The sequence below is a fragment of the Aphanomyces invadans genome (assembly GCF_000520115.1).
Source record: "Aphanomyces invadans strain NJM9701 unplaced genomic scaffold supercont1.16, whole genome shotgun sequence".
In the NCBI taxonomy this organism is placed as follows: Eukaryota; Oomycota; class Saprolegniomycetes; order Saprolegniales; family Verrucalvaceae; genus Aphanomyces; species Aphanomyces invadans.
Genome location: NW_008580161.1, coordinates 1,107,270 through 1,133,439, shown reverse-complemented (window position 1 = coordinate 1,133,439; position 26,170 = coordinate 1,107,270). Strand labels below are relative to the sequence as shown.

The window sequence follows — 26,170 nt, the reverse complement described above, 5'->3', positions numbered from 1 at the left end:
TTGCTGGGAGGGCGGGTCGCGTGAACCGACAAGTCTTGTTTCTCGACCGTTTTCTGGACGAACGCCTGGAACTCGACGGGCGCGCCAGGGATGATCCCTCTGTCGATGTAGTTGAGCATGTTGATCGCGCACAGGAGCGCAAAGATGTGCGCGACATTGTTGAGCTTAAACCCCATGTCCGCCAGATCGAAAGTGTGCGGACCAGTCGCGGGAAGAGTCCTTCAATAATCCGGATAACCGATACCTATTGCATATGGCGAAAATCCCACCATTACGACATACCCACGACCCGATGTCCACACGACCGACTGGGCGGGCCTTGTTGCGGTGGGGCTAGACATGGTGGAAGAGATGTCTAACGAAAGGTTGTCTGTCAATACACAACAGGCAGCTGCGCGGTCGAAGCTCCACGCCGTCGATCAAGTTCAAGCAGGTTGGCTCTGGGCCATGAGGCAGGCCCACGTCGAATATCGCCCCGTCGAATCCCAACGCGCTCCCTTCCACGTCGTTCCAAAGAGACGCACCGAAATATCGCACTATATCGCGCGACGACGGAAATATAGTTTTCCCATTGAACGTGAAGCAAGTTCAAACATACGTTCTGATTGCATGGGTCGAATGGTTTTGGTCAGATTATTGCGTCGGCGAATTAGATGGGACAACTCGTGGTGTGACATTTTTTAAAGTGAATGTACCGAAACACCCGTGGTTGTAGGGGGGATGTGTTGGGGGCAATGTTTACGGAACACTCGGTGCATATGGGCGGCGGCGGCACAGAAATACATCGCCGTGAATCGCTCTAGTTCAACTTCCTATCTCCTTGGATGGCATCGGGGTGTGCGACAGCCGAGAGGTCACAACAGCGGGAGAGGAGGCGCATTGGCACTCGACGCCGTTTTATCCAAGGAGTAAAGTGAACCTAGCTGGAACAGAGCGGAAGCGTACGAGACCACCCGCGCTTGGGTGACGTAACAAGATCCACGGACGCCTCAATCCGGCTGGTACATTAAAGATCCTGGCTGGAGCACTGGGACAGATACTGCGCCGTCACGACGGCAAGGGCTTCGGCTGCCAGCGTCCCTAATTCGAGTTCATAAATATTCATGGCTTGATTGAACAGATCGTTGGCGTCGTCGGGGTAGCCCAGTCCTCGCAGAAACCCTGCTTTGACCACTAACCACTTGGCCACAACCAGTATGGATTCCCCTGGGGTCGCAGCTCGTTCGTCCAAGCATCGTAGCATCCAACGACTCATGTGGTCCAACACAAACATCTGCACGGCTCGAAAACCTTCGATACCCCCAATGCGCTCTAGCACGCCCACCTGGTCTTCTTCACGAAAGGACGAGGGTAACGTATCCGCAGGCGACTGCAGCATGGACAGGATGGGACGGGGGTTGGTTTCGAGAGCGCTGAGGAAATCGAGCTTTTGGTCGTCGGTGCTTGCGATCTGAAAGGAGTTTGGATGGTGCGTCATGGCCACAAATGCGTCGAAAAGGCACCAAGATGAATGCAATGCGAAAGGAGTCCGCCATGGAAACATGACAAACACAACATTGCGGATGCTGCGAACGTTGAGTTCGTTTTGGGAGGCAAACCAGTCGAACGTTCTTAACTCGATCTCTTGGTCGTGGTGGTTGACGTGAGAGAGGCCGCTCCACACTGCTACGTCGTCCCTCGGATGGAAAAAGTGTAGCAGTGTGTCGAATGAGTCGAGGAAGTTGCTGCTCCAGTCGTCTGTGATGAACCATTGAGCGGGTTGAACGCAGCTAGACAGTTCTTCGTCGTCACACTCCAAGACAAAGTCGACCAACGACAACTTATGCGGGTCCGTCATGGGCTTGACGAACTGGTAGCACACGTCAAGGACGCTCATACCATGAAACGCGCGACGGCCGCCATTCCTAAGGATGAAGTGCTGCATATAGCCGATCGTAAGCCCCATCGGCCGGCCATCATCCATCGCTTGACTGTCGCACGCTCCTTGTTGGTAAAGATACGCAGTGGGCACTTGATCCTGTGTGAAACCCCAGGAATTTCGACAAAAATTGGGATATATTTTCCCAAAATCAGCGAAATATTCGATGCTTTTTGCAACGCCTTACCAAGGGTGCATCGGCAACCTCGACATCCCGACATGTGCCATTGTCAGGTTACCTGTAGCCACAATACCTGCACATGACCAAAACAACACCACAACCTTCCTCCGTAATGGCATTGGTCATCTCCATCTTTGCACGTGGTGTCGGATCTCCTCACTATCATGGGCTGCGACGGCTTTTTTCATCCTGTAGTCGCATCCACCAAAGAAATGCATAGGCTCGACGATTCACTGCAGCCAACGACATGGTGCAATGATCCTGTATTCGGGACACTGAGGTGGCCTACGTGACCAGCTCGACGATTGCTGCTTTGACGGCATCGGAATTCTTGTTGTCTGCATCGAGGGACCGTAAAACGAACCCAATCATTATCCGGATGCTCGACGCCAGATCACCTGCTTCTGTCATTTTCGGGCTTGGGCGAGGCATATTCTATGACTGGAAATTTGTATGCAATATTTATGAAGCTTGAAATGTCCACTAATGACGAAGTAGACTCGAGCATCCCAACCCTCTGCGCCGCAGATACAATGAACATGGCGGACGACTTGCCGCCCGGATGGGTACGTCTCGCATGCAGCGCTGCGCAATTCACACGGTACGGGGCATGTGTGTGTTTAGGAGAAGCGCGAATCCAAGTCCCAGCCAGGGAGGTACTACTATGTGTCGCCTGCTGGCCAGACGCAATGGTTTCCGCCGCGGCGGTCGAATACGGCTCGATCTTTCAACTGGCGGTGCGAAATCGAGATAGAGTTTGGACCGGGGCGCCTAGGAGTGAACTTGAAGGAAGTTGCGCAGACAACGAACATCCCATTTCCCATGTTCCAAGCTGAAGTCGAGGAACTGCCAAAGCTACCTGGTGGCAAGCCCGGCCCTGCAGAAATTTACAATTGGAGCGTGCGGCCGGAACGACGTCTTTATCCGAACATGCGACTCACGCAAGTGGATGGCGTGGCGCTGGCAGGGTGCAAGTACACGGAAGTCGTCGACAAGCTCAAGAAGGCCGCTCGTCCCGTCAAGCTCAAGGTTCACAATTTCGCTTCCTCAACACTCCTCACGTGTCCTTTCTTAGTTTGCAGACGTCTCGCAAGGTCTGCTTGGTGAAGGGGAGACGTCGGCATTGGATTCAGCGCCCACATCGTCCGTAAACCCCACGATTGCATCGACTTCAGCATTGGCCTCGGCAGGGTCTCAGTCAATGGGTGCGTTGACCTCGGCACCGCCGTCCGCATACAGCGTTCAAAAGCAAAAGAAGGAAGAGTACATGAATTTGCTCGTCACGAGCGAGCTCAGCAACGAAATGTGGCGCCTCGAAACGCAGAAAGTCCAGTCAACATTCAAGCAGCTCACGCTCAAGTGGAACTTGCTGTCGGGGTCGCTGAGTGGGTTGTTGGAGGCGCAGGTGAAGGCGAAGAAAGAAATCGAAGCAGCAACGGCGGAAAAGGCCAAATACGACGAAATGTTGATCCAGCTGCAGAAGCAAGAGAGTGGCGCGATCGTGTCACCGGAGGTGCAGCGTATGAACGACCTCAGCGGAAAGAATGCCGAGCTGACTCAGGACATTGGCCACATGAGTGCTGGAAACAAGAAGCTGCGACGAGAGCGCGATGCAAACCAGAGGCTCCTCGACGAATTGGAGGCGCAACTCGTGCACGGCCTCACGCAGCAACCGGTGCTGCACGAGTGTTTGGTTGGGCTGGTCGACGAAACCATGACGTCCAAAGCTAAGATCGCCGTGATCCGCCAAAAGGTGGCGGCCATGGAACTGGAAATGCAGAAGGAAGAGGCCAAGACTCGACAGGCGGAGATGGAGCTGGCCCAGCTCAGCAAGGTTTACAACCAGCAGACAGAAGTGATCCTCGAGTCGTCTCGAGGAGGCATGGTAGTACCTCCAGGTACGACCCCCCCTCGCCCGTGTCTTCACGTTCATGACCGCGGAAGCAGAGCCTCGCCGTTCACCTCTCCCAGCACGACCTCCTCCTGCAGAAGGTTCCTTCAATCTCGTTCCTGCATCGTTCCCATTGCCCATTTCCGTAGAAAAACCTCCCACGACTTCTCCACCGCCGCCGACGTACAATGCCACGCCATCTTCGTCGTCTTCGTCCATGTTTATGGGGTACGACGGCGAATTTGTGCAATCCCGAATCATTCGTGGGGGCGTTCCTTTCTCTGAACGTCGCGGTCGAACATAGGTCCTCTCGTGGCGGCCTCTTCAATCGATCCAACTCGACCGACTTGTACGTTTGTCGACGTGAAATTCCGCGATGACTGCAGGGTGACTTTGGTAGCCTTGCGACGCCGCCGCCCCACGTCATTCGCCAGGGACACTTGGAGAAGTTCCCCACGCACTTCAACCAGGACGGAGGAGGTGCCACGATGGTGTTGATGGAAAACGCTGACGTTGGATGTAGGGATGCTCAAATCGATGCGACTCATGCGAGGAGCACGTGAACGTTGGTGTCAACTCCATGCAAGCGGGACGTTGGTGTATTACAAAAAGCGCGGAGACCCCGTGCCACGCGGCGAAATTGCATTGACCGACCCGACGTTGGAAGTCGTCTGCGAAGCGCTCCTGTACGAGTGGATCCGTTTTCTTCACAGTCCTGATGGAACGTCGGTTAGCAATGGATCTTCAAAGAAGCCCCCGAAGGAGCTTGTGTTCACGGTGAGCACGACCCATGCCCAGAACCGATTCCAAGCGCACACGATGGAGGAACTACGAGATTGGGTCACTGCCATCCTGACTTTCCACAGCGGATGGATGAGCACCAGGGTACGTATCGCTGCGACCGTCGCCTTCATATCGAGGCATCTCAATTGACGTCATGAACAGGTCTCGATTGGAAGCGACGGCGCGAACGTTGAGGTCGCGCCCAAGGTCCCCGACGAATCTTATTTGCGTCGAGCTGTTGAATTTTAATTTAACGATGACGTGTGGAGTAAAATATAAAAACGCGCTACTGTTAAACACAATAGACGCCACAGAAATGTGGTCATGTCATTGACTAATTAGGAAGTTGTATTTGGGCGTTCTATACAGTAAATTGGTCTAAACTCGTTGCAGGAGGTAAAACGCTTAAACCGCCCTTTCCACATGCACTGAGGCGCAAACCGTTATCAGAGTCGAAGCGCTTGCCATGGCCGATCACAGCGGCGGGCAGAGGAAAGACGGCGGCGCGTTTGTGGAGAGAGATGCGTCGTTGTCGAAGGTCGACTCTGTAAGGAAGAGCACTGCGAAGAGACGCATGTCCGTCGAAGCCCGCATCTCGGAGAACAAGATCATAACCATTGGCGACTATCACACTCCACTTCCCGAAGGCTGGTCCTACCGCGAGTCCACAAAGCACAAGGGCAAATGGTACTACATCTCTCCCTCTGGACAGGCGCAGTGGATCCCGCCGCTCGTCAAGACAGGTACTGTCCTCGTCCTGCATTGCTCATTTTCTCATGGACGCCGTCAGGCAAACTGTATGAATGGAAGTTGCACCTGTACATCGAGTTTGGCGCGGGAAAGCTTGGCATGAATCTCAAGGCTGTCGATGCCCTTCCCGACACGTTGTGGACGCAATTTCAGGTCGAAATTCACACGCTGCGGAAACTCGGGAATGGCCATGCGTCGCCTGCAGAATTGTACAACTGGAGCGTCAAGCCCGATCGGTGTGTCCACTGTGCTCGTCTGTCCATTTTCCCTCATTGCATTTCACTGGTAGACGCATCTACGCTGGGTTTCGCATCGTTGAGATCGCAGGATCGTCCGTGGCAGGCTTTACGTACTCGGAAGTGATCGACAAGATCAACCGCACGCCGCGTCCGATGGTCATTGGGTTCTGCGACTGCCACCGTGGCCTCGTCGGAGACCCGGAGGAAGTGGATGAAGTCGAAGAGGAAGACGCGAGGAAGTCTGTGTACCAGCAGCGGTTCAACACGATCCAGTCGGAGCACATGAAGACGATGGTGCTGACCGAGTTGGACAAAGAGCTATGGCACGTCGACCTGAAGCGGTTGGGGGGACTCGACATCGAGTTTCGCGCAAAAGGGAAGCGGCTGCGGCGGGAAATCGCCAAAATCGAAGCGTTGAACGATCAGCTCAAGCAACTTGTTAAGCAACAAGTGGCCGAGAAGGCGCGGTGTCAGGCTTTGCTGGACAACGTTGAGGCCCAGCAGGTGCAGCGGAGGCCCCGCATCCCCCAAAGGTTGAAAGTTGTTGTAGGCGCAAATGTCGACTCAGATCGAAGTACGAGGCCACGAGCTGGCCAAAAAGCACCAAGGTAGACCTCCTCATACGTCGAGTTGGTGGTTCACGCTGAGTTTACAGCACTGCTCAAGTCGATTGACGAGACTACTGCTGATAACCATCGGTTGGTGGAGCAGCATGCGCGGGATACAGCGACATTGGAGTCGCTGTACGAGAAGCTGGACCGGGACGAGTCGAACAACGTGCTGCTGATGACCAAGACGCAATTGTACGAGGAGTATGGCATCAAGCGCAGCCCGTTCACTCTAGAGGACCTGCATCTTCTCTTCTTCACGCTGGAAGAAGCCGCTATTGTCGAGGAACAGGAAGTCCAGCGGGGCATGGCGGAAGTGGCCCAGCTCAAGAAACACCTGGACGCCATGGAGACGGGTGCGCCCATCCCGCGGACGAACGACAGCAGCACGCGCGATCTAGAGATGAAACTCGACTGGTTGCGAGATCAACTGGTTTGTAGTGTCGGCTTCCAAGTGCATCGTGTGTATAACCATTTATGCATTAGCAAAAGACGGCGCAGATCATCGCGAAAGCCGAAAAGAAGGGAAAAACCAAGGCTGTCAAAGGGGGATATCGCCGTCGAAATCTGCTCAAGATCGAGTACCAGTTGGTTCAAGATGAATTGCAGGCAAAAGTCGCGCAAATGGGACCGCAGCCGACATGCCCAGAGGAGCCGTCGCTGCTCGAGGAGCGGACCGAATTCATTCGCCAAGCTCTCGTAAGCACGGCGACTAGATGCCTTACCTGAACCCCGTCTGTAGCGGGACGTCGTGCAAAAAATCGCCAAATGTCCCAAGGACCAACAGCAGATTTTCTTGGACCGCCGAGCATATCTCAAGAAAGAACTGGAACATGTGCAGAATCGAAGTTTGGAGCTTGGTTTGCCGCTCAACACGATTCGAAGAAGCTCTTTGGGAGAGGCACCGCCTCGATTGAGCGATCAGCGACCCAGTGCGTTTGAAGTTCGGCCGTCAGCCTTCGACGATGACGACGAATCCCTTCCATCAACGCCAGTTTACTATCCCGAGAGCCTGAGTCCCAACTTGGACGAGCCCCTCACTCCCCCCATGCGAACCCAGACACCGCTTACAGTGGACCAGCTGCCGACTCTGGAAGATTTGGCCCCGCCACTGACCCCTCCGCTGAACGATGGGTCGATCACGCCGCCGTTGGAGCTGGAACCCGCCGTCGAAGTCAGTTGGACGACCTCCACCGGCCCTTCCATTCCTCCACAGGTCACTCAGCTCGAGCCCGAACCTGCACATGTTGTGGACCTCGATCCAGTTGTCCCCGTGTCGACATTTCCTGTCCCCGAACCCACGACAAAACCAGTGGAAGTGGTTGCAAAGCCAGTTGTAGAGCAGCCGCCACGAGTACCAGCACCCAAGCAAAGTGGCCCGCTCACTCCACACGAGTTCAAATCCCAACTGACTTCTGCGCTGACTGCGCTATCCAAACAGCAACAAAAACAAGTGCCTGTGGAAGTCCAGCCCGATGTGGAGTCTGCACGGCCGTCCTCCGTCTACAGCCTCAATGACTCTGAAATCGGCGACACGATCAGTGTTTGCTCGGAAGAGTCATTCACGGACCAGCAATTGCAGCCGTCCAAAGTCGATCAGCTCAAAGCCGACTTGGTAAGCAGCATCGAAACCGCACAGCCCGATTGTAAACTAAAATGTAGAGAAATGTCGTGGCCCAAATCTCACAAGCGTCAAAGGATAAAAACTCGTCGCTGGCCACGAAGCTGATGAAGGTGCGCAACCAGATCAAGTCCGAGTTGGCCCTTGCGCAAGATGAGCTGCAAATCGACTCTCTCAAGCACGAACTGGTACAGTTTTGGAAGGTTTCCAGCGAATACCTGATGGTATGAATGTGTCTGTGCAGCGGGAAGTGGTGGTTCAAGTGGCCCATGCGACCAAGCTCAATGACAAGGCTGCTGTCGACCATTGGATGCAGCGCCGTCAAGAACTCAAGGCGCAGCTGAAAGCCGCCCATGACTCCCTTGACAAGACCACTCGTGAAGCCAAACCTCTCGACGAACTCAAGAACGAATTGGTACGTTGCTGGTCGCATCACGTCGCGTGCTCATTCTAGGTGTAGCGCGCAGTGGTGAAAGATCTGCAGCGACCGCACTTGACCAAGGAAGAAATCGAAATGTTCACGGCGCAAAAGGCTGAGCTGAAGACGCTCATCATGGCAAAACAACCCAAGTTCGTCCCACACACAAATGACGTCGAGTCGCTCAAGCACGAACTGCGCAAAGTTGTCGCCAACATCGCGCTGGCCTCGAAAGAGAACGACAACACCCTCGTGGACAAGCTGATGAAGAGGCGGGCGGACCTCAAGGCTGCGTTGGCCAAGGCCCAGACCATGGAACAAAAGCGCAACTCGTCTGATCGAAGCGGCAGTCGGGGGTCCGTCGGGCGTTCCAGCGGATCGACGCCGCAGCACTCGATTTCGACGTCTGTGACTGACCCTGCCGGCTCCTTTGTCAAGAGACTGCAGGCGAAGACAAGTTCGTCCAGCGCCGATACTTCAAAACAACACCAATCCTTTGCCGGGTACTCCTCGGCTCCAGCTGCGAAGCCAGCCCCGCAGGCCCATTCGTTTGCGGGTCAATCCCCTCCGTCAACGTCGACACCCAAGCACGATGCTTCGTCGGGCAAGGCACGTCTCCCGCCGTCGCCCATTCTTCCTGCAGAGCCACGACCGCAGATCGTCGAATCATTTCACAGCAACGCGGGATCGTCTTCGTCCGGGTCGTTGTCTGGGAATTCGTTGCACGATTCGTCTGAGAGCACAACATTCGTGATGTCGGAGACCAAGGTGGCGCAGAATGCCTTGCAAGCGTACAAGGCTGAGCTGGTACGTTGATCGGATCGCTGCAATCGAACGCTCATGCAATGTAGGCGAGCATCCAACACGCCATGGACAAAACCAGCAGCGAGCGCATGATGAAGAAATTGGTCGAGCAACGAGCGGATATCAAGGCGCGAATAGCTGAAACAGAGGAGCAACTGAATCCCATGCCCCAGCCATTGCCGCCGCTGCCGATGTTGCAGCCCGAGTGGGACCTGGCCCAAGTCAAGAAGCACACACAGAGCCTTCAACGCGAGCTGGTAAGTGGAATGGCGGGGGATGGGGTTTGATGGCTTGGCTGTCTAGCGAGACATTGTCGCGCGGTTCCCTTCTGAGAATGCCGACAACCCGAAACCCCGAGTCCCCGAGACCGCCGTGACTCGTCAATACAAAACGCGTCGGACCGAGCTCAAGGTCGCGATCCAAGCGGCATTCGATCGCATTGCGCAGTTGCAGGAAGAAGCCACCATTCGAGACATTCAAATCCCGGTCTTGACCCCACACATGGACAAGGACGCTTTGATGAATCACGTCGACATTCTCAAGAAAGAGCTCGTAGGATGCCCCTCGTTCTTGCCACCATCATGTGACTGGAACGACCTGTAGCGCCAAGTTGTCACCACGATTGCCCAAACTACCGCGGCAGGAGCAAAGGCCAAGCTCAAGTCCCAGCGGAGTACCCTGAAATACCACTTGGCGATGGCGCAAGACCAGCTCGCGGCCGCGTTGAAGGCACCCCCTCCGCCTCCTGCACCCTCGTCGTCGCATGCGTCGTTAACCCGAGCGAAGTCGACGGTGCAGGATGACATCAAGATGCTCGAGTCGTACATCGATACGCTCAAAGTAGACTTGAAGCACGTTGTGGGGCAGATCACCCAGACGCACGACATGCCGACGATCAACGCGATGCATTTGCGTCGACGCAACGACCTCAAGAAGAACCTCCGCACGGCACAAGACCAATTGCTCGCACTGCAAGCCCAGGTCGAGAATCGGTCACGATCGAGCACGCGGTCCAGCGAGAAGGGCAGTAGCAATCTGTCGATGCACTCGGCCGAAGACGACGGACCGAGCTTGCAACTCGATGCGTTCATGACGACTCGTATGACCCAAGTATACCAGAACGTCACCGAGAAGGCTGGGTACCTCGAGTGGATGCCGCAGACGCTCAAGCTGTTCCGCGGCGGCAAGGTCATGTGGGTCAAGCTCGAGACAAGTGGGTGTCTGGTGTGGTACAAGAACCCAAGCGATACCAAGGTCCGAGGCATGGTGGATCTCGCGCCAACCACGTCGCGCAGTGTCAAGGTCGCGTATGGCGATCCCAACATTGTGAGCATCTCAATCTTGAGTCCCGGTATGCTGAGCAACCACGAAGAGCTCATGCAGTTCCGCGCGACGTCCGAAGACGAAGCGCGGGGTTGGGTCTACCTCCTCCAAGACACCGTCGACCTCCTCGCGCGGCAGTTTCCGCAACAAAACGGCGACGAACTCTTTGGCCGCAACTCGATCGTGTACTAACTTAACAAGTTGCGAGTGCAAGTCTCATGGGCATGACTATAAGCAGCGGTCGGTCACGTCCGGGCCACTCGCCCGGGATGGGCAGCCGACAAGTCGAAGACGAACGGCGGCATCGTGCAACGGCTTCCGCTTCCTCTTTTCGGACCGCGGGGTGTTGTGCATGGCTTGCAAATGCTTTTTCAGAACGTGCTTGTAATGGAACGACCGATCGCAGAGGTCGCAGGAAAACATTGGCGCAGCAGGTCCGGTCTGGTGAATGACCCGGATGTGTTTGTTCAGGTTTGGCTTGGTCGAGTACACATTCCCGCAGTCGGGGCACGGGTATTCCTCCCTCTGCCGGTGCACTGCTTGAATGTGGCCGTGAAGCGTCTTCTTCGACGCGAAAAACTGGCGGCAAAAGGTGCATTCAACCGGTGGGGCCACCGCTGCCTCCATCGGCATAGGAGACGCGTCGGGGTTCCACACAACAGACACGACTGCCGTGTGGAGCCGGAGGTTGTGTGCATCGAGCTGGTGTTTCTTTAAAAAGGCCGCGTCGCATTGTGCGCATGGGAACGGAGGCTTCCCTGTGTGAACGTACGAGTGCTGCTGCAGTTGAGACTTCTTCTTGAACGTCTGGAGGCACGTGGGACACACGTAAGGCCGAGAAGCGTTGGTCGTATCGTGCTTCTCCTTGATGTGCCGCGTGAGACCATGCTTGTATTTGAACTCTTGGTGGCACAGTGTGCACGAAAACGGCGACGCCTTGTGGTCGCACGCATCGTGGTCCATTTTGACGTGTCGTGTCACATGGTCCTTCCGCGTGTACATCCTCTCACACCCTTCCACGGAGCACATGAATGACTTGCGCTGATGACTTAACGCATGCTGACGAAGATGTGACGGTTTGGTGAAGACGCTGCCGCACTCGATGCACATGTGGACCTTGGCCATGCTTGATTTGTCCAGGAACGTCAGCGCGTGGTATTCGTCGTTGTCGTCTTCCTCCAGCACCATCTCGTGGGATTCGTTCTTCTTGGAGCGCTTGAGGCATGACCCTCTCTCCTCTTCGTCCGACCACTCTTCTTCATCGACGTCCGAGTCATCCGCCATGACCCAGCGTATCGACCAGGCTCGCGCCACCCGGGTTTCCGACAGTTTTTTTGCGAAAACGTTGTTCGAATTTTCATGGATTTTTTCAACTATTGAGGAATTTTCAGGGAATTTTTGCACCGCTGTCGAGGAAAATAGCGTGTGTCATGGCATTTTTCCAATACTTATTTGGTTTCGATGTGCGACATTTTTAATTGACAGTTTGGCCATGTCAAACTCGAAACTTCTTGACGATCAAGCGGTGCACAGAGCCGGGAGGCCCAAGATTGTGAACGACGAGGGCCGTTGGTTGTTAAATATCATCGACGCCGTGTATTTACTTGGTTGGATCAGTGCGCTGTCGCTTGGCTAAACGAAAGTTGTGTACAGCTTGCAGCCTCGGCAAGATCGTGGTCGGGTCCATGTACTCGTCCTTGGAGTGCGCGAGTCGGAGCAGTATCGTTTCGAGTTTCTTCACGAGTGATGGCAGTTGGACTCGTTTTTGGACGGGGGTGTTCGGCTTCAATGCAATGAGCACTGCCATGAGCTTTTTCTGCACAGACTCTCGATCCCCGGGCTGGATGTTGTCTATCAGCTTGGCGTCTGGGTCTTCGTCGTGGATCTTGGTGGTGCCGAGGATGGATGCAAGGTCATTTATTCTTCCAGTAGGGAATCCCATTTCTGTGTAATGGCGCTTCCGTGGCGGCGCCAGGGGTGGCAGTCTCGCCATCAATTAGAAAGTGTCGTCCAGGTGACAGTGAACGTTAACAATGGTATATTCATTTTGACAGGATTTTTTGTTTTTTCGCCGCATGACGCGCCACGACAGTGGACGTTGTCGTTAAAGTCCCGACATTGAACAACTATTTGTTCCACCAATTTTTCGTATCCACTTCGATCTCCAGCCTCGAAACAATTCATTAAATATGTGCACAATATCAAGTTGCGTAGTATTTACAAACTTCAAGTTAAATATATTTTGAAAAAATTATTCGACGAAACTCGATTCGATAGAATACCCTGTAGAAAAATCTACCATATTGTGTCATGTGAAGAATGTAGTACACCAATAAATTTGCAATTTATTGAAAATCCTCCCATGAATGTACTCGTTTACGCAATTTGGAAAGAGAAGCAACGAACGGGCCATGGCGCAGCATCATGCATGCTCTTGCTCGAGCGCCGATGGCTCATCGATGTTCTCCTTGTCTTCACTTGTGCCTGACGACTGCCCCCGGCGCTGTGCGTAGGATAAGCTAAACGTCCGTCGTGTATTCTCGAGAGACACTGGTGTTGTCAACGGTGCCTTGCTCGACCGAGAAAACGTGGACCGAAGGAGAAGATCAAGTTGCTGGAGGCGCTTGAGCAGTGTCGAGGCAAGTAGGTCGAGGTGTTGCTCCTCCACGGCCAAGTGAACAACTCCCCGCTGCAGTTCCTGCAGGATGGATGGGGCACTCGGGTTGACGTAGTTGGCTTCGGTGATGTCGTCGACGAGGCTGGCGTCGGACTTTTCCCATGGACTGAACGAATGCTTCCGAATGGCCGACTGGCGGTCTTCAAGCATGCGCTTGAGCGCCACTTTCGCCGTGTGGAACGCGACCTTCATGTTCGTACGAAGAGGTTTCTTATGCCCCTTGAGGGATGTCGTCCATGCCTTCGCAGCGGCGCGCTTGGGAGGTTCGCGCGGACAAATGTTGAATCCCAGGCGAAACAGAGGAGCAAGGAGGAACTATGGTAAGGTGGATGACGGCCATGAGTTGGTACAATCGAACATACAAGTAAGACGAGCGGCATGAGGACGTTGAAGCCGAAGAAGAGGAGGTAGCCATGCCAAGTGGGGAGCGACGGACTCGCAAGTCCGTGGGTGCTTAACGCATGAATCGCCGCGGTGAAATGGTCCAGGAAGGTCCAGGGAGCGCTCCATGGCGTCGACAGCATCATGTAGTGCGCCACACCCACGAGTACAAGAACAATCAAGAGGCTGTAGCCGACAATATATCCCGTGGTGGCCTGCATGTGGAGGTCAAGGGCGGTCGCTGCTGGAGTTGTTACCTCAAGGACGCAAAGGAGGTAACGGAGGTTGTGGAAGGACCAATATCGCGTCCAGTTGAGCCACATGACAAGCGATACAATTGCAAAGAGGACGCGGTCTTGCTGGGCGAGAGCGGTCACATCTACACGCCCCACGATGAGCGAGCGACGTGGGGAGAGGCAGAGGGACCTCGAAGGGACACGTAGGAAGGACCGGCGAGCTGCAGCATGAGTGCGTACGACGCGGTCGAGACAAATTGGAGTCGTGTGCACCAAATGGCAAGCCACAACACGACAATCGCGCAGTCCACGACGTGCGCCCCAATCAACAAGTAGTACTGGCGGTACCTAGACCAAATCAATGATAAGACCTGTTTTGATTCACGACGACGCGACGGATGTACCGGTGCAGTTTGCCCCCGGCCCGCCACGCGGTGTACAGCGAAAACCCAAGGAGGCCCATGTCCACGTAAAACAAACCGGACGTAAAGAACACGCCACGGTACACATTAAAGTAGGCCGGTGTCGCGCGGAGATGGGCTTGAACAGCAGCGCCGACTGGAAAATCCAGGGACAGCGTCATCGCGACGTGGACATCGAGGGCTGCATTGTACACGTTCCAGTCCACCACCACAGTTCTCGTGTACACATCGAGCCACTGTCGCTCTTGTAGACGCGAGAGAACGCACGTTGGGTCGTTGCAATTGGGAGCGAGGACAGCATCGGTTGGCAGGGACGCAGGGTACCCGCGGTCTGGCGTCCACTGGCCAAACGCATGGGTGGAAGAGTCTTCGGACAGGTCGACGCCTGCACGTGGATCGCCATGAGTCGAGTCAGTCGGGCGCGCACGTACTGTTGAGTCGGCGTTGGTGCAATTGCACCGACCCGAGGAGGACGTTGGATGCGTGCAGCATGGTGGGAGTGGCCATGGAATCCGCCGGCACGGATGGAAACAGCGCATGGATGAACGGCGTTTGCAAGTACGACCAGACTGCGTTGATGTCGGAAAATGTGGGCGGAAGGCGCATGGATTGGGTCAGCGCTTGCGTTTCGTGGTGCGTTTGGTGGTCGTACGGCGAAAGCGCGGCAGCGATCGCAGTGAGGACGACGAACAGCGTGTACATGATGCAGTCGCCTTTGGTCAGTCGCTCTTGCATCGCGTACGCGTGGCCGTCTTGGATGGCGCACGTTTGAAACGCGAGCACTCGTTTTTTGATCTCGAGTCTTGTGTGAGTGTACTGCGGACCTTTGGCGACGTTAGCGCGATCGCCGCATCGACATACCTTTGTACAGCGACAGGGCGAGGTAGGCCAGCTCAAGCACGTGATTTTGGTTGATGACAGGGAAGAAGTCGGACACGGTTGCGATGCTCTCAAGTAGATGGAACCCTTCCAACGCAATTTCCTCGACTTCGACGTGCTTGGCGATCGCCCGTGCAATGATGTGGACACCGCGCTGCGCGAAGACGCTTCCGATAAGTTGGACGTGGTACGGGTCGGTCGTCAACGCGTTGAGGAGGGCGATGGCATACCACGCGGCCTGCTGGTCGTCTTTGTGCATTTTGAGGCACTGGAGAGCGGTTGGGATGCCGTTCAAGTCGACGAACGCATGCGCCATGTCCTCTGCATCCCACGTGAGTGCATGCATATTGGAGACAGCGACGTACTGAGCACAACAAAGTGGCTGAGGGGGTACAGCACTGCCCGAGACACTTCCATGTTGGCCTTGTATCGGCGAAGCAAGGCCAAGAGTTCCTCGATGAGGCGGCGGGATGCAATGTGGAGGCGGATGTCATCTAGTTTCACGTGAGCCGCCATTGCCGAGTTTGGGACGGCAAAGGAACGCACCGTTGAGAATGAGGCTGCCCAAGGCTTCGTGTGCCATGCAGATGAGGTCGGGCTTGTCGTAGTGGTTCCGCACGCAGTTCATGACGAGCTCAACACCGTCGTCGATGGCACAGAAAGTTAACGCGCGCTCCACTACGATCGACTGTGATATCGACAGCAAGCATTCACATGCCCCTCGTACCATCCAACTTGGCGTAGATGGATATGGTGTCCAAGATGGGGCACAGGACTTCTTTCTGATGGGGGAATTTCTTGAGCGCGAACAAAGCGAGAACGAGGCCGTCGCTGTCGTAGAACCCGTCGGCAGGACTCACCTAACATCAACTAAGCGACGGCATCTTATCGCAACAGAGCCACCGAACCGCAAAGACGGTCTCGCCGCAGGAAAAGTAAAAGTGGCCGACACTGGCTAACGTCTTGAAGGCCGATTGCACCGCCCAGATCGTGTCGATCTCTGCCTTGATGGTACGGCAGATTTCGCCGACACCGTTTTGCTGGAGCACATGGACAAGTTGTAGCTCGACTGGAACGTTGCGTGAGATCATTATGCATGGCTCGAGGCTAACCACACCAACCTTCCTCGAGGTCATCATGCAGGGTGTTTCCAGGTGTCTTTGCATCCGCCTCAGAAGGAAGTTCATCGTCGGGAAGAAGAGGTGCATTGGTCACTCCGCCCGTCGTGGTCTTCCGCCCGCCGACGCGGTCATGCACTGCTTTGCTCAGGCGCTTCATCGGTTACACACGTCCCGATCGACAGTTTGTTCCGGTCGTCCAAGACGATCCTCGAGGAGTTACAGATCCACTACCGCCCGATCGTTACGCGCGCCTGCCACAGTTCCCAACCAGCCCATCCATCCAGCATGCGCCACCACCACGAGCCATCAGGTTGAGAAGGTCCCCATCCCTTCCCGTTCTCACGTGCATCTCATCCCACTTGCTTGGACTCAGGAATTTAAATTCGAATCAAATAAATCGAATCACGATTTCGATGACGTCGTCCTTTTCCATGCGAAAATATTCAGCGCGAGCATTTTTATGGGTACCCCGACGCGAAAGTCCCGACATTTTTTCAATGGGTACCAGCTTCACTTATTCTGGTTATGGAGCGGGATCGGCTGTGTAAAAAACTTGGATATTTGTTTTGGCCCCCCCCCCTGGTTTATTGAACATTGGCGTGAAAATATTTATATTGCCAGCTGGGTTGCATTGTACGCACGTTGCTTGTAGCGGTATACAAACTAGCATATATTTAAAACCTCCGGAGGGTGACTTTTTAAAATTTCCGAATTGTACAGTAAAAACGTCCCTCTGCTGCGGTCACTTTGCGAACTCTGCCGCCGTCGTGTCATGGGGAACTGCTCCGGACGAGATGTAGAGGCAGTGGAAGCAAGGGCGGTCGGCGCGCGCGGTCCGGACGTGCGAACGGTACGAACGTGGACTAAAACCACAACGATCATCGCCATGTCATGTGTAGATTCGACCTGTCGGCACGGTGAACACTCCGCAACGCTCGCAACGGAGGCGGTCGAAGTTGACCGCTTCCTTCACCGAGTCGCTCCAACGACAGAAACACAAACCTGCCCTTGAAAGAAGCAACAGCATGCGGCAGAAAACCCATCGCTTTTCTCTCAACTTCATGCCACGCCAAGAGTCGGACATTCCGATCGCCGAAGACGAGCTCGCTCCACGACATTCCCTGGACCGAAAGAAGGTTCCACGGACACCAGACACTGAGTACTACCGCAGCGACACCGATGAAGTATGGATCGTTGGTCTCCTCACGTCCTTGTTCTCATGCAATTGCGCTTAGATCAGCATCGACATTGACTTGATCCTCGGGAACGACGTCGACTCGCCCGGAGTGATCCACGCGCGATGGGGAGAACCAGCGGTGGACCCCGACGAAGAGGAAGTGTGTATGGACTACCAAGCGAACCCGTTCAAGGTGGGGTTCTGCATTAACTGCCAAAAGCAGCACGAGTTTACGGCAACGGGCGAAGTCAAACCTACGAAAGAGTACAAGCGGATATCGACCTTCAACGTGTGGCAACTGCAAATGCCGGCAAACCCCAACATCTCGACTGCACCAGAGGCAATGATTGGCGTCGGGCGGAAGAACATCAGCTATAGCCAGCGCAACCTCCGGCTGTCAACTCTGTCGGACGGTGGGCGCGAGTCCGACATCGACCTTGCCGAGATACTCAAGCAGCGAAGGGACATTCTGCTCCAGCTCGAACTTGTCAAACAACAGCAGCACAAAGCATCGTCCTCGGCTCCGATCCTGACCGCCAAGGCGGTTGCAAAATCCATCCCCATGTCGACCGCAGCGTCTGCCCCGAAGGCTGTCGCCGCCGCCAAGGCAGTGCCTGCTAGCTCCCCCAACGACGACAGCTGGCTTTGAGTGGTGTCTCATGTGACTTCAATTTATTCGACGTGTGTGTCTTGGTCTATTTTTACCTTGGGTCGCGACCGCATGTCGCGCGTGACGGTGTATGCGAGCCAGGGGTCGTCGGACTCGCGGCACACGGCGCTCGAGATGCACGCGATTCGTATGATAATTGAGCGGGAGGCGTGCTTGGAAGCGCTCCAGCAACTCGCGGACGAGTTCGCGTCGCCGCAAAGCAAGAAGGCGCGGCCGTGGAAGCTCGTCGACAACTTGACGCGGCAATATCGCAAGGCAAGTGTCGCGGCGGTGGAGGCGATTCGCAAGTGGCAGGTTGGGATCGGCGCCTCCGATGCTGCGTTCGTCTGGAAGCAGACCAACTACCTGCGCAAGATGTGCACAGACACAGACTTCTTCGCCACGGTCAGCTCGAGTCACGTGGTCGAATTTGGACAAGTGGATTGTGTCGTAGGCGCGAGAAATGCTGAAGGGCGTTGCAGTGCCGCTGGCAAAGAATCCGCTCCTGGCGCCGATCGCGTTGACGGATCCTCTGCTGCGTGAGAACGAAGCAACTCTCCTCGATGGACTTCGTCGAGCAGAGAAGCCTGTCGATGACAATGGGTCCGGGGTTGTCGACATGGACCGACTGTGTGCTGCGCTGCGAACTCTCTTTGCCGAGCTGCAGCACGTTGATGGAATCGAGCGACCGTCGTCGGCCGCGGCACACGCGCATCCGACGTCAAAGCCAAACGAAGCGAGTGTTGTTGCTCCCGGTGACAGACTCGCCGCGATGGAGCACCATCTCAACCATGCCCGCCAAGTCCTGGCAACCATGGAGACTCGGCGAAAAGAGCTCGTCGATCAGATGCACGTCGTTCAGGAAAAGATGGAGATGGCGACGTTGCCTGCAAAGGCACGGGCGCTGCAGACCAAACACGCTGCATTGAACAACGAGCTCAAGGCGTTGATGGGGGACAAGTACAAGCGGCGGAACGAGCTCATGCGACAGGAAGCGACGTTCAAGATGCAGCAGGGGAAGAAGCATGTCAAGCCGATAGCGAGTGTGGTCGAGAAGGAGCTCCAGGACGTTGTCGAGGCCGACCGACTGGCGAGGGAGCAACGGCTGGCAATGCTCGTGCCATCCAAGGCGTCTCTCGTGACAATGAACGAGACGGACGTGTTTGAATGGGTCAAAGGACTTGGGCTCGACGCGGCGGCGGAGAAGCTTCGGCGCATGGGCATCGATGGACGATTGCTTGCCGTGAGCACGGATGCCGACTTGCAGGAGCTCGGGATCGACATCCGTCTCCACCGAGTCAAAATCCTTCGCGAGGTCCATGCTGCGCGCGACGCGTCTAGATGACACCTGTCCGAGGCGGGCTAAACCGATTGCGTTTTACTGCAGGACATCACAACGACGACGTAGTTATTTGGTCCAAATCAAAATCTACTTCTCCATTTCCACCATCGTGCTCTGGGTGCGCAGGAGCAGCGGCGTGTCTTCGCCGGCAGACGCCGCCTGCGGCAGCCTCGCTTTCTTTCGCGCGCCCCACCACGACTTGACCATCTTGGTCATGTGGCTCCACGTATACTTGTACTCTTCTTCGCCGACGTGAAACGTCGCGAGCATCGCGGCCATGCCGATGTACACAATCGCAAACTGCTGCGAATACGACGTCGGAAACCATCCAAACGCAGGCGTGATCGCATTCCCGACGATCTCGTAGGCATGAATGACGCCCGTGGCGCTCAGAATGGCGGCAAGGACCATCCAAGCGGCGGCGTAGATGAAATCGCGCTCGAGGATGTGTACCATCGTGGAAGCGAGGACGATCGACGTGAGGAGATATCCCTGGGACAGCGCGATCATGCCATGGGGATTCAGGCCGGCGACCGCGAGGCTGTGGATGGTGGTCGTCACATTCGTCGACGGGGACACAGCGTTGAGCGCGTTTTGGACCAACTGGCATGCCCATGCTGCGAGGGCAGGGACCATGCCAAGCACGACGGCCGTCCCGTGGTTCGAGTCATGGGCCTTTCGCTCAAAGCTGCTGGACGTGATGACCATTCCAATCCACAGGAGGAATCCGACGCCCGACGCGATCGGAATAGCTCCCATCAGCCACGGGACCGCTGTCCGTCTGTGAGATGTGCCATCGACATGCCGACAACGCACCGTTCACGGCGGCCAACAACGCAATGCAGATCGCATTCAGGACCAAGTACCCCACTCGCGCGCCCATGGCTTTATAGATGGGCTACAGCATATCCCTTTATAGCTCGGACGACGATCGGCTCGAACCTTACATGACCAATGTAGAGGCCTGTGGGGAACGGATTGCCAAGGCATGCGCCCACGATCGTCACGATCGAATCTAGTCAAGAGAGAAAGTCCATCCGTCGCAACGTCGTTCGAGGGGTCTTACCGCCCAACACGCACGAGAGCGAGTCGTACTTGTCGCCGACCGCCGCCGCCGTTTCCAGATTCGCGATGGCGCTCATCACGTTGACCAGCACCATGGGCACAATGATGCTCACGTATTTCCACCCGGCACCGCTGGCCATCCCACGTCAGACTCGCGCGTGAAAGAGTCGGCCGTGTACCTCGTTATCGCGCGATACAGCAGAGCCGGGTCAACATGAACGAATTGTACTGTGAACGAGTACGGCTCGGAGAACGGGATGAACTGGTTCGGTCGGTGAGCCGACTTGGTTTGTGCCCCAAACATACCGTCGTGTGCGCGCCACTGTAGTAGAGCCCAAGGGCCAAGCTCGTTCCAAGCAGCAGAGCTCCAAGGCCCGTCGGGATGTGAAGCGGCAATTTGACCCCCGCGCCGTACGACACGAGCTACAACGTCGATCAGGTGATGCCAACAGTGTGAGTCGTACAAACAAGAGGAGGGGGCCGAGAGCCACGAGAGGATTTTCCCAGATTTCAAAAGCAAAGCCCATGCTGAGAAAGGTGAGTGCGACCCCCGACACGGACGCAAGCAAGGCGGCTTTGGGGATGGCCGTTTGCAGGAACTTGAGGAGGGGAAGGAGGAGCATTTGCAGCACGCCCGTCAGCATGGCGGCAAAGAGACCGACTTCGTAAGCTGCAGTGAAGCTCTTCGTGCGCTGGTACTCTGGTTCCATGATCGACAGCGCGTAGGCAAAGACGAGAACGGTGTTGATGCCGTGGGGCATGGCTGTTACGTCGTGCTTGCGATCTTTCTGGCTCAGTCGGATGCCTTGGAAGGCAAAGAAGACGTTCCCGAGCATGGTCGTGGCGACCGCTGCAGGGAGTACCGTTGCTTGGAGATCCGTCACTGGGAGGTGGACCTGCGTTGGCAAGAGGCTGCTGATGATCATGAGCTGGAGAATGGTTTGCACAAACATCCCAGAAAACGCATCCCAGTCCCCGGACGTGATCCACTTGAACGCCGTCATGCCAGTTGTCGTCGCCAGAGTCAACGCCGTCGCGTCTTCTTGAACCAGCGCGACCGAGTGCGCCCACCCACAAGCGACTTGAAACACCACACGATGGTGCAGGATACATGCGAGCTTGCTCTGACTCGTTGAAATCGTTCCGGTGCCGACTTCGCCGTCTGTGCCGCGACCCCACGCAAAGCTCCCGTGCGGGTGCACACTGCACAACGAGTGCCTTCCCCCAGCTGCCATGGCCGTCAACGACACGTCCATCTACGTCATGAGTCAGTCGACCGACTTGAGAGCTGTCTTACTAGCGACCGAACGCGCTGTGGCCGATGAACCACCGGCAGGTCGGCGCCAAACTCGACGTCGCCCAGCTGGCCATGCTCGTTCCAGACCCACGCAAACACGTCGACTGTCATGGCCGAGTGCGGGACGACTGCAAAATTGTGTCGAAACCTACGGCCCCCATGACAACCCACCTAAAAATGCGGGCAACGAACCGTACCCGCACACGATTTGGACAACTTTGTGCCCAATAAAGGACGGGATTTCGGTGGGAAATCTCACCGTGTCCAAATGTCCAAGTCCCAATTGGCCGTACAAGTTCCATCCCCAGCTCAACACGCGAAAGTCGGACGTCAGCGCCAGCGTGTGCCGTGACCCGCATGCGATAGCCTGGAACGACGAGGATGTAGTTGGCACGGCCATGGGCTCCAGCGCCGACTCGACGTTTTGAAGCCCCAGCGCACCGTCGTCGCCGCCGCCCCATGTATATAGCGCGCCTGTACACAGAATGGTTTGGGATCGTGGAATGGCGATTGCTCGCGAACCGTTGTGGCCGAGGGCGACCGAATGCGCTCGACCGCATGCAACATCGACAATGTGGTGTAGCTTCGTGATGCGCTTGGGTAGATGCAGCGTTTCCCGGGAGTTGTGTCCGAGCTGGCCTTCGTCGCCGCGGCCCCATGAAAAGACTGCACCGTCCTCAGAGATGGCGAGGACGTGGGACCCTCGGGTGGCAATGTTGGTGATCGCGATGTCGCTCAATGAGTCAATCAAGCGAGGCTCGAGCTACAATTCCGCGAGATGGGATGGGTGCATGACCAGGCTGGGACATTCTGAACCGACGTGGATACCTGGGCTTGGAGGTGGTGGCCAAGACCAAGTTGGCCGTAGTCGTTCTTTCCCCAAGCAAACACCGATCCCGATGCCGTCAACGCCACTACAATCACCACTGTTGGGTACGTCCATTCGCAACGGAATGCCACTTCACCGCACCGGTGAATCGACTGCCGCACGCGATCTTCGAGATGGACGTCTTCTCGAGCAACGAGAGGACGAGGTGGGGCGCGATGCGGCTCTCGCGATCGTTCGTACCGAGTTGACCGTTGCCTCCCCATCCCCAGCAATAGACAGCGACTGGTTTTGCTCCAATCGCCATTTTCTTGGGACTCATAGAGCCCGTGCGGCGGCGCACCGACGACGCCGACGTACTTGACGCCCGACGCTCCGGCTGCATTCTTGCTGCGCTGCGATTTCCAGGGAAATCTTTGTCGACGTCGACAGAACACGTCATCATGCCAAAACACGCTCGACCAAAACACGCAATTTGCGACATGATGTCAAAGTTCCCTCGACACTCCGGAGCGAGCTCTAGCAGCTTCATTTGCCCAGGTCTCAAGAGGCAGACAGCGAGCCGCTGTCGGTGCTTCACACAGGCCGGCGTGGCTGTCGGTCTCCCATTTATCGACTCCCATTATGCCCCGTAGCCAGCGCGCGCTCGTGCAGCCAGCACTCGACCTTCGCAAGTGTTCGGAACGCGTTTTTTTCAAGTTGGACAGTTGACCACCTCACCAACGCAGCGCGACGCACAAAGAACTGCACAACGCCACATATCCTGTGCCACTTCCTTTATGTGTGCAAGTGCCTGCACGATCGGCGCCCGCGTCGGGATGCGCTCGTCACGTTGGATGGAAGAATAAAAAACGCGTTCCGAACGTTCAGTGTGTCGACAATGCGGCAGCTGGTTTGATGGAAAAAACGACATTGTTCGTCGGGAGGCGATGAGCTCAGAATTGAAATGGCATCGCGGCCGCCGCAACCCCATGGAGCGCAACCACTTGAGGCTTCTCGCGGACTGTCCTTCAGTAATGCGTCTGTAGAGAGCGCCCGCATGTCGGAGCTTGTCCAATGGCTTGGCGAATGCGCCGTTCCCCCACCAACGCATCCGTCGTTGGCGGCACGACTCAGCGATAAACAGTACAACGAGCGGAGGGTCCGCAAGCGTCAGCGTATCCTGATGCTTCTTGTGGCTGTAGTGCTGGTAGCGTTGGCACTCGCCGCTTCAGCGACTGCCATCGCATTGGCGCAGACATCAACCTCAACTCCCCCCGAACAAACCGAGATGCTGCGGAATACGCCTCGACCAACCTCCACAATTCCACTTGTCGTTGACTACATCCAGCGCAATACCGAGGCTCCAGCGCAACCTCCCGAGACACCTGCACCTACAACGAAGCAGCTTCCTAAGGTGACTCCCCGACCGCCCACGACAGTCCATACACCTTCGCCGACACCTGCGCCTGCACTTACTCTTGCAACTACTGACGTCCTCGACACGAATGTGCCCACAATTGCAATGCCTACGGCTATTCCTGCGACGTCACCTGCACTAGTCAATACAACGAATTCTGCTGCACCTATATCAACGACCCCACCACCAACCAAGGAAAGCCCCACCGCGCCCCATGCCACGCCTGCCACTACGACTCCGACGCACGCTGGAGCCACCCCCACGCCAATCCTCTAGAAAGATCATCGCGCACTCAGTTTTCATCTTAACTGTTACTACCACGCATGGAAAGCGATGGACTTGACCTGTCATGAGACCATCATGCATTCTTGGTTGGCATGCAGTCGTGCCCAGTAGCTCGCGCGAAGGATGTGTCCCTGTGTAAAAAATCCTCCCATCCCCACTTCATGGCAGATGTGGACCTACCACCAACGCCAAGGCTTGCGCCATCTATGTCCCTCACACTGTCCGCGCAGTCGACGGCTTGCGATCTCTACTGTAGCTCATCGCGCCGTGGAGATTCGGAAGTGAGGCCTGCCATGTGCTCCGCTGCACGCAGATAGCATGTATGTGCGCGTTCACCCGTGCCTTCTCTCCGACAGTCGCAACAGCCTCTTCGTCAGCACCCGAGCAAACGCACGGCGGCGTGAAGTCTCGATGCAACGATAGAATGGGAAAGCGGTGGTCGACACATGACAGCACATGGAGGATCTCTTCTGCAGTCTCCACTGCTGGGGGACAAGCCACAACCCGGCAGCACGCTGTAGCCGGCGCGCGCAGTGACAAAGCAGTGATGTGTAGAGTACCTGACATCCCGCGAGGATTGCGCCCGGTCACGTGCTGCACGCGACCCATCCAAACTTAGGAATGTTGCTACGTTGTCAGCTCACCCTCAGTGGACAACCCAGAGGAAGGCTTCGTTCGCCCCGTTCGCCCCTGCTCAAGGTCGACCTCTCGCTCCAAAAGGGCCACAGAGTGTCTGGTCGGTGAGGACATGTCCAAGGCATCGGGCCATCCGTCGACTTCCGCGGTTCTCGATTTGGTCGAGTCTTCTCCGGACGTGCCAAACACCAAACTCGACTTGCACGATGCAAACACGGCAATGACCTCAAATTGCAATTATCTTTCGATCATCAACATGGCACCGACCACAAGAAGGCTGTTGAGCAGCAATTTCCTGTCGATTTGGCACCCCCACCACGGAGCGGCCAGTGGATGGTGCCTGCGACGAGCGCCAACGCGAGCTTGACGACGCATGACTTGTTCATGCACAGCGCTCAACGCCGCGGTTTCCCGTGTGTCCACGAACAGTGGGGCGTACAAAGCCATGTTTGGACTGTTGGATGCGACGGCTTTCGTTGTGCGTTTGGCTCTGATCTTAGTCCAGCTCGCTTGGTCGACGGGCTAGGCCATCGTGCTTTGCTGGCCGCAGTGACGAGCTTTTCCGAGGCGACAAGTCATTTCAACGATCGATTTTTTTGCACGACATCCTTTGCAACCCGTGCGAACATTAGAAGTGTCACATCCCCGATGATTCACATGCATGCCCAAGTCCAAGGCGAGCGACACTTTGCCACGTTACCAAATCCAATCGACCCAAAAACACAATCCCATCAAAACAGGTACCGGCTTGAAGGCGACAGTAGTCACTGACCCATTGGATCGTCCATCGTGTCAAAGTTTGTTGGGCACTACGAACGTCGATGTGCCTCATTCTTGCACAATCTATTCGACGTGCCGTCGACTCGCATGAGTTACTGGATGGATGGCCTGGTTTAGCCGCCCTCTTCGGCCGGGTTTCGTTGCTGGGCCATGCACTGCCACTACCAAGCTTCCTCCACGAGCCCTCTTTCGTGCAGGTGCAAAGTGCATCGTCTGAGCCAATTACGTCCACCCCGACAACTTCAACATGCCCTAGGAGGCGGGACAGAATGGTATTTGACTGGAATCATCCTCCCCCAGTGATGAGTACATCTCGCTTTGACTGGGCCGACAAGCTTAGACCGCCACCGTCAACATCATCTGTAGGTTTGATAACTTAGTTGGTGGGTCTGCATGACGACCGCATGTGATATGGCTGTCGACACTTGAAGCACCACACAGCGCCGCAGCCACCGCAGGCCA

At 55.9% G+C, this 26,170-nt stretch overlaps 9 protein-coding genes across 16 annotated transcripts; 4 read left to right on the top strand and 5 right to left on the bottom strand.

The window, feature by feature from the left end:
- Nucleotides 1-928: 928 nt before the first annotated feature.
- H310_08278 (hypothetical protein) lies at nucleotides 929-1,996 on the bottom strand. The gene has a single exon (XM_008873968.1). The coding sequence runs from the start codon at nucleotides 1,961-1,963 to the stop codon at nucleotides 1,007-1,009; it is 957 nt and encodes a 318-aa protein (XP_008872190.1). The 5' UTR covers nucleotides 1,964-1,996; the 3' UTR covers nucleotides 929-1,006.
- A 599-nt stretch (nucleotides 1,997-2,595) lies between these two features.
- Nucleotides 2,596-5,055, top strand: H310_08277 (hypothetical protein). Of its 7 annotated transcripts, XM_008873963.1 has the most exons (10): nucleotides 2,596-2,665; nucleotides 2,724-3,128; nucleotides 3,175-3,997; nucleotides 4,047-4,091; nucleotides 4,140-4,218; nucleotides 4,295-4,339; nucleotides 4,391-4,470; nucleotides 4,514-4,676; nucleotides 4,725-4,875; nucleotides 4,936-5,055. In XM_008873963.1, the coding sequence occupies exons 1-10, from the start codon at nucleotides 2,633-2,635 to the stop codon at nucleotides 5,020-5,022; spliced, it is 1,911 nt and encodes a 636-aa protein (XP_008872185.1). In that variant the 5' UTR covers nucleotides 2,596-2,632; the 3' UTR covers nucleotides 5,023-5,055. The 7 variants fall into 7 exon arrangements, with proteins under 7 accessions (XP_008872185.1, XP_008872186.1, XP_008872183.1 ...); XM_008873964.1 differs by having other exon boundaries at nucleotides 4,725-5,055; XM_008873961.1 differs by having other exon boundaries at nucleotides 4,514-4,875.
- A 152-nt stretch (nucleotides 5,056-5,207) lies between these two features.
- H310_08275 (hypothetical protein) lies at nucleotides 5,208-11,872 on the top strand. Its single transcript, XM_008873959.1, has 13 exons — nucleotides 5,208-5,516; nucleotides 5,564-5,759; nucleotides 5,813-6,266; nucleotides 6,313-6,370; nucleotides 6,418-6,803; nucleotides 6,857-7,069; nucleotides 7,113-7,985; nucleotides 8,033-8,179; nucleotides 8,236-8,406; nucleotides 8,452-9,216; nucleotides 9,261-9,470; nucleotides 9,517-9,765; nucleotides 9,817-11,872. Exons 1-13 carry the CDS (start codon nucleotides 5,240-5,242, stop codon nucleotides 10,726-10,728), a joined length of 4,911 nt encoding a protein of 1,636 aa, XP_008872181.1. The 5' UTR covers nucleotides 5,208-5,239; the 3' UTR covers nucleotides 10,729-11,872.
- On the bottom strand, nucleotides 10,682-11,854 carry H310_08276 (hypothetical protein). The gene has a single exon (XM_008873960.1). The coding sequence runs from the start codon at nucleotides 11,818-11,820 to the stop codon at nucleotides 10,765-10,767; it is 1,056 nt and encodes a 351-aa protein (XP_008872182.1). The 5' UTR covers nucleotides 11,821-11,854; the 3' UTR covers nucleotides 10,682-10,764.
- A 120-nt stretch (nucleotides 11,873-11,992) lies between the features above and the next one.
- H310_08274 (hypothetical protein) lies at nucleotides 11,993-12,526 on the bottom strand. The gene has a single exon (XM_008873958.1). It carries the CDS (start codon nucleotides 12,476-12,478, stop codon nucleotides 12,137-12,139), a length of 342 nt encoding a protein of 113 aa, XP_008872180.1. The 5' UTR covers nucleotides 12,479-12,526; the 3' UTR covers nucleotides 11,993-12,136.
- Nucleotides 12,527-12,856: 330 nt separating this feature from the next.
- H310_08273 (hypothetical protein) lies at nucleotides 12,857-16,485 on the bottom strand. Its single transcript, XM_008873957.1, has 12 exons — nucleotides 16,253-16,485; nucleotides 16,040-16,200; nucleotides 15,859-15,991; nucleotides 15,678-15,809; nucleotides 15,497-15,625; nucleotides 15,114-15,452; nucleotides 14,684-15,076; nucleotides 14,235-14,637; nucleotides 14,021-14,178; nucleotides 13,852-13,973; nucleotides 13,576-13,809; nucleotides 12,857-13,528 (listed from the first exon to the last, which is right to left on the bottom strand). The coding sequence occupies exons 1-12, from the start codon at nucleotides 16,407-16,409 to the stop codon at nucleotides 12,959-12,961; spliced, it is 2,931 nt and encodes a 976-aa protein (XP_008872179.1). The 5' UTR covers nucleotides 16,410-16,485; the 3' UTR covers nucleotides 12,857-12,958.
- A 539-nt stretch (nucleotides 16,486-17,024) lies between these two features.
- Nucleotides 17,025-18,078, top strand: H310_08272 (hypothetical protein; the record flags this gene model as incomplete). Its single annotated transcript, XM_008873956.1, has 3 exons — nucleotides 17,025-17,102; nucleotides 17,152-17,436; nucleotides 17,488-18,078. 3 exons carry the CDS (start codon nucleotides 17,025-17,027, stop codon nucleotides 18,076-18,078), a joined length of 954 nt encoding a protein of 317 aa, XP_008872178.1.
- Nucleotides 18,079-18,141: 63 nt separating this feature from the next.
- Nucleotides 18,142-23,015, bottom strand: H310_08270. Of its 2 annotated transcripts, XM_008873953.1 has the most exons (12): nucleotides 22,753-23,015; nucleotides 22,611-22,696; nucleotides 22,305-22,545; nucleotides 21,980-22,256; nucleotides 21,783-21,930; nucleotides 20,950-21,741; nucleotides 20,792-20,908; nucleotides 20,665-20,747; nucleotides 20,487-20,617; nucleotides 20,368-20,435; nucleotides 20,237-20,318; nucleotides 18,142-20,193 (listed from the first exon to the last, which is right to left on the bottom strand). In XM_008873953.1, exons 1-12 carry the CDS (start codon nucleotides 22,991-22,993, stop codon nucleotides 19,508-19,510), a joined length of 2,952 nt encoding a protein of 983 aa, XP_008872175.1. In that variant the 5' UTR covers nucleotides 22,994-23,015; the 3' UTR covers nucleotides 18,142-19,507. The 2 variants fall into 2 exon arrangements, with proteins under 2 accessions (XP_008872175.1, XP_008872176.1); XM_008873954.1 differs by having other exon boundaries at nucleotides 18,142-20,318.
- H310_08271 (hypothetical protein) lies at nucleotides 18,151-19,423 on the top strand (the record flags this gene model as incomplete). The annotated part of the gene is made up of 2 exons (XM_008873955.1): nucleotides 18,151-18,483; nucleotides 18,533-19,423. The coding sequence occupies 2 exons, from the start codon at nucleotides 18,151-18,153 to the stop codon at nucleotides 19,421-19,423; spliced, it is 1,224 nt and encodes a 407-aa protein (XP_008872177.1).
- Nucleotides 23,016-26,170: the final 3,155 nt, after the last annotated feature.

Coding starts and splice junctions, on each gene's coding strand:
- H310_08273 (XM_008873957.1), bottom strand. CDS start 16,409: ATGAAGCGCCTGAGCAAAGCAGTGCATGACCGCGTCGGCGGGCGGAAG. Junction 16,201..16,252: donor GCATGATGACCTCGAGGAAG/GTTGGTGTGGTT, acceptor GCAACGTTCCAG/TCGAGCTACAACTTGTCCAT. Junction 13,529..13,575: donor TCATGCCGCTCGTCTTACTT/GTATGTTCGATT, acceptor ACCTTACCATAG/TTCCTCCTTGCTCCTCTGTT.
- H310_08275 (XM_008873959.1), top strand. CDS start 5,240: ATGGCCGATCACAGCGGCGGGCAGAGGAAAGACGGCGGCGCGTTTGTG. Junction 5,760..5,812: donor TGGAGCGTCAAGCCCGATCG/GTGTGTCCACTG, acceptor TTTCACTGGTAG/ACGCATCTACGCTGGGTTTC. Junction 6,267..6,312: donor ACAACGTTGAGGCCCAGCAG/GTGCAGCGGAGG, acceptor AAGTTGTTGTAG/GCGCAAATGTCGACTCAGAT.
- H310_08277 (XM_008873961.1), top strand. CDS start 2,633: ATGAACATGGCGGACGACTTGCCGCCCGGATGG. Junction 4,092..4,139: donor ACGACCTCCTCCTGCAGAAG/GTTCCTTCAATC, acceptor CCATTTCCGTAG/AAAAACCTCCCACGACTTCT. Junction 4,876..4,935: donor GCGGATGGATGAGCACCAGG/GTACGTATCGCT, acceptor CGTCATGAACAG/GTCTCGATTGGAAGCGACGG.
- H310_08278 (XM_008873968.1), bottom strand. CDS start 1,963: ATGGATGATGGCCGGCCGATGGGGCTTACGATCGGCTATATGCAGCAC.
- H310_08274 (XM_008873958.1), bottom strand. CDS start 12,478: ATGGGATTCCCTACTGGAAGAATAAATGACCTTGCATCCATCCTCGGC.
- H310_08270 (XM_008873953.1), bottom strand. CDS start 22,993: ATGCAGCCGGAGCGTCGGGCGTCAAGTACGTCGGCGTCGTCGGTGCGC. Junction 21,742..21,782: donor CACAGCGCGTTCGGTCGCTA/GTAAGACAGCTC, acceptor CTCATGACGTAG/ATGGACGTGTCGTTGACGGC. Junction 20,748..20,791: donor ACAGTGGCGCGCACACGACG/GTATGTTTGGGG, acceptor CGACCGAACCAG/TTCATCCCGTTCTCCGAGCC.
- H310_08276 (XM_008873960.1), bottom strand. CDS start 11,820: ATGGCGGATGACTCGGACGTCGATGAAGAAGAGTGGTCGGACGAAGAG.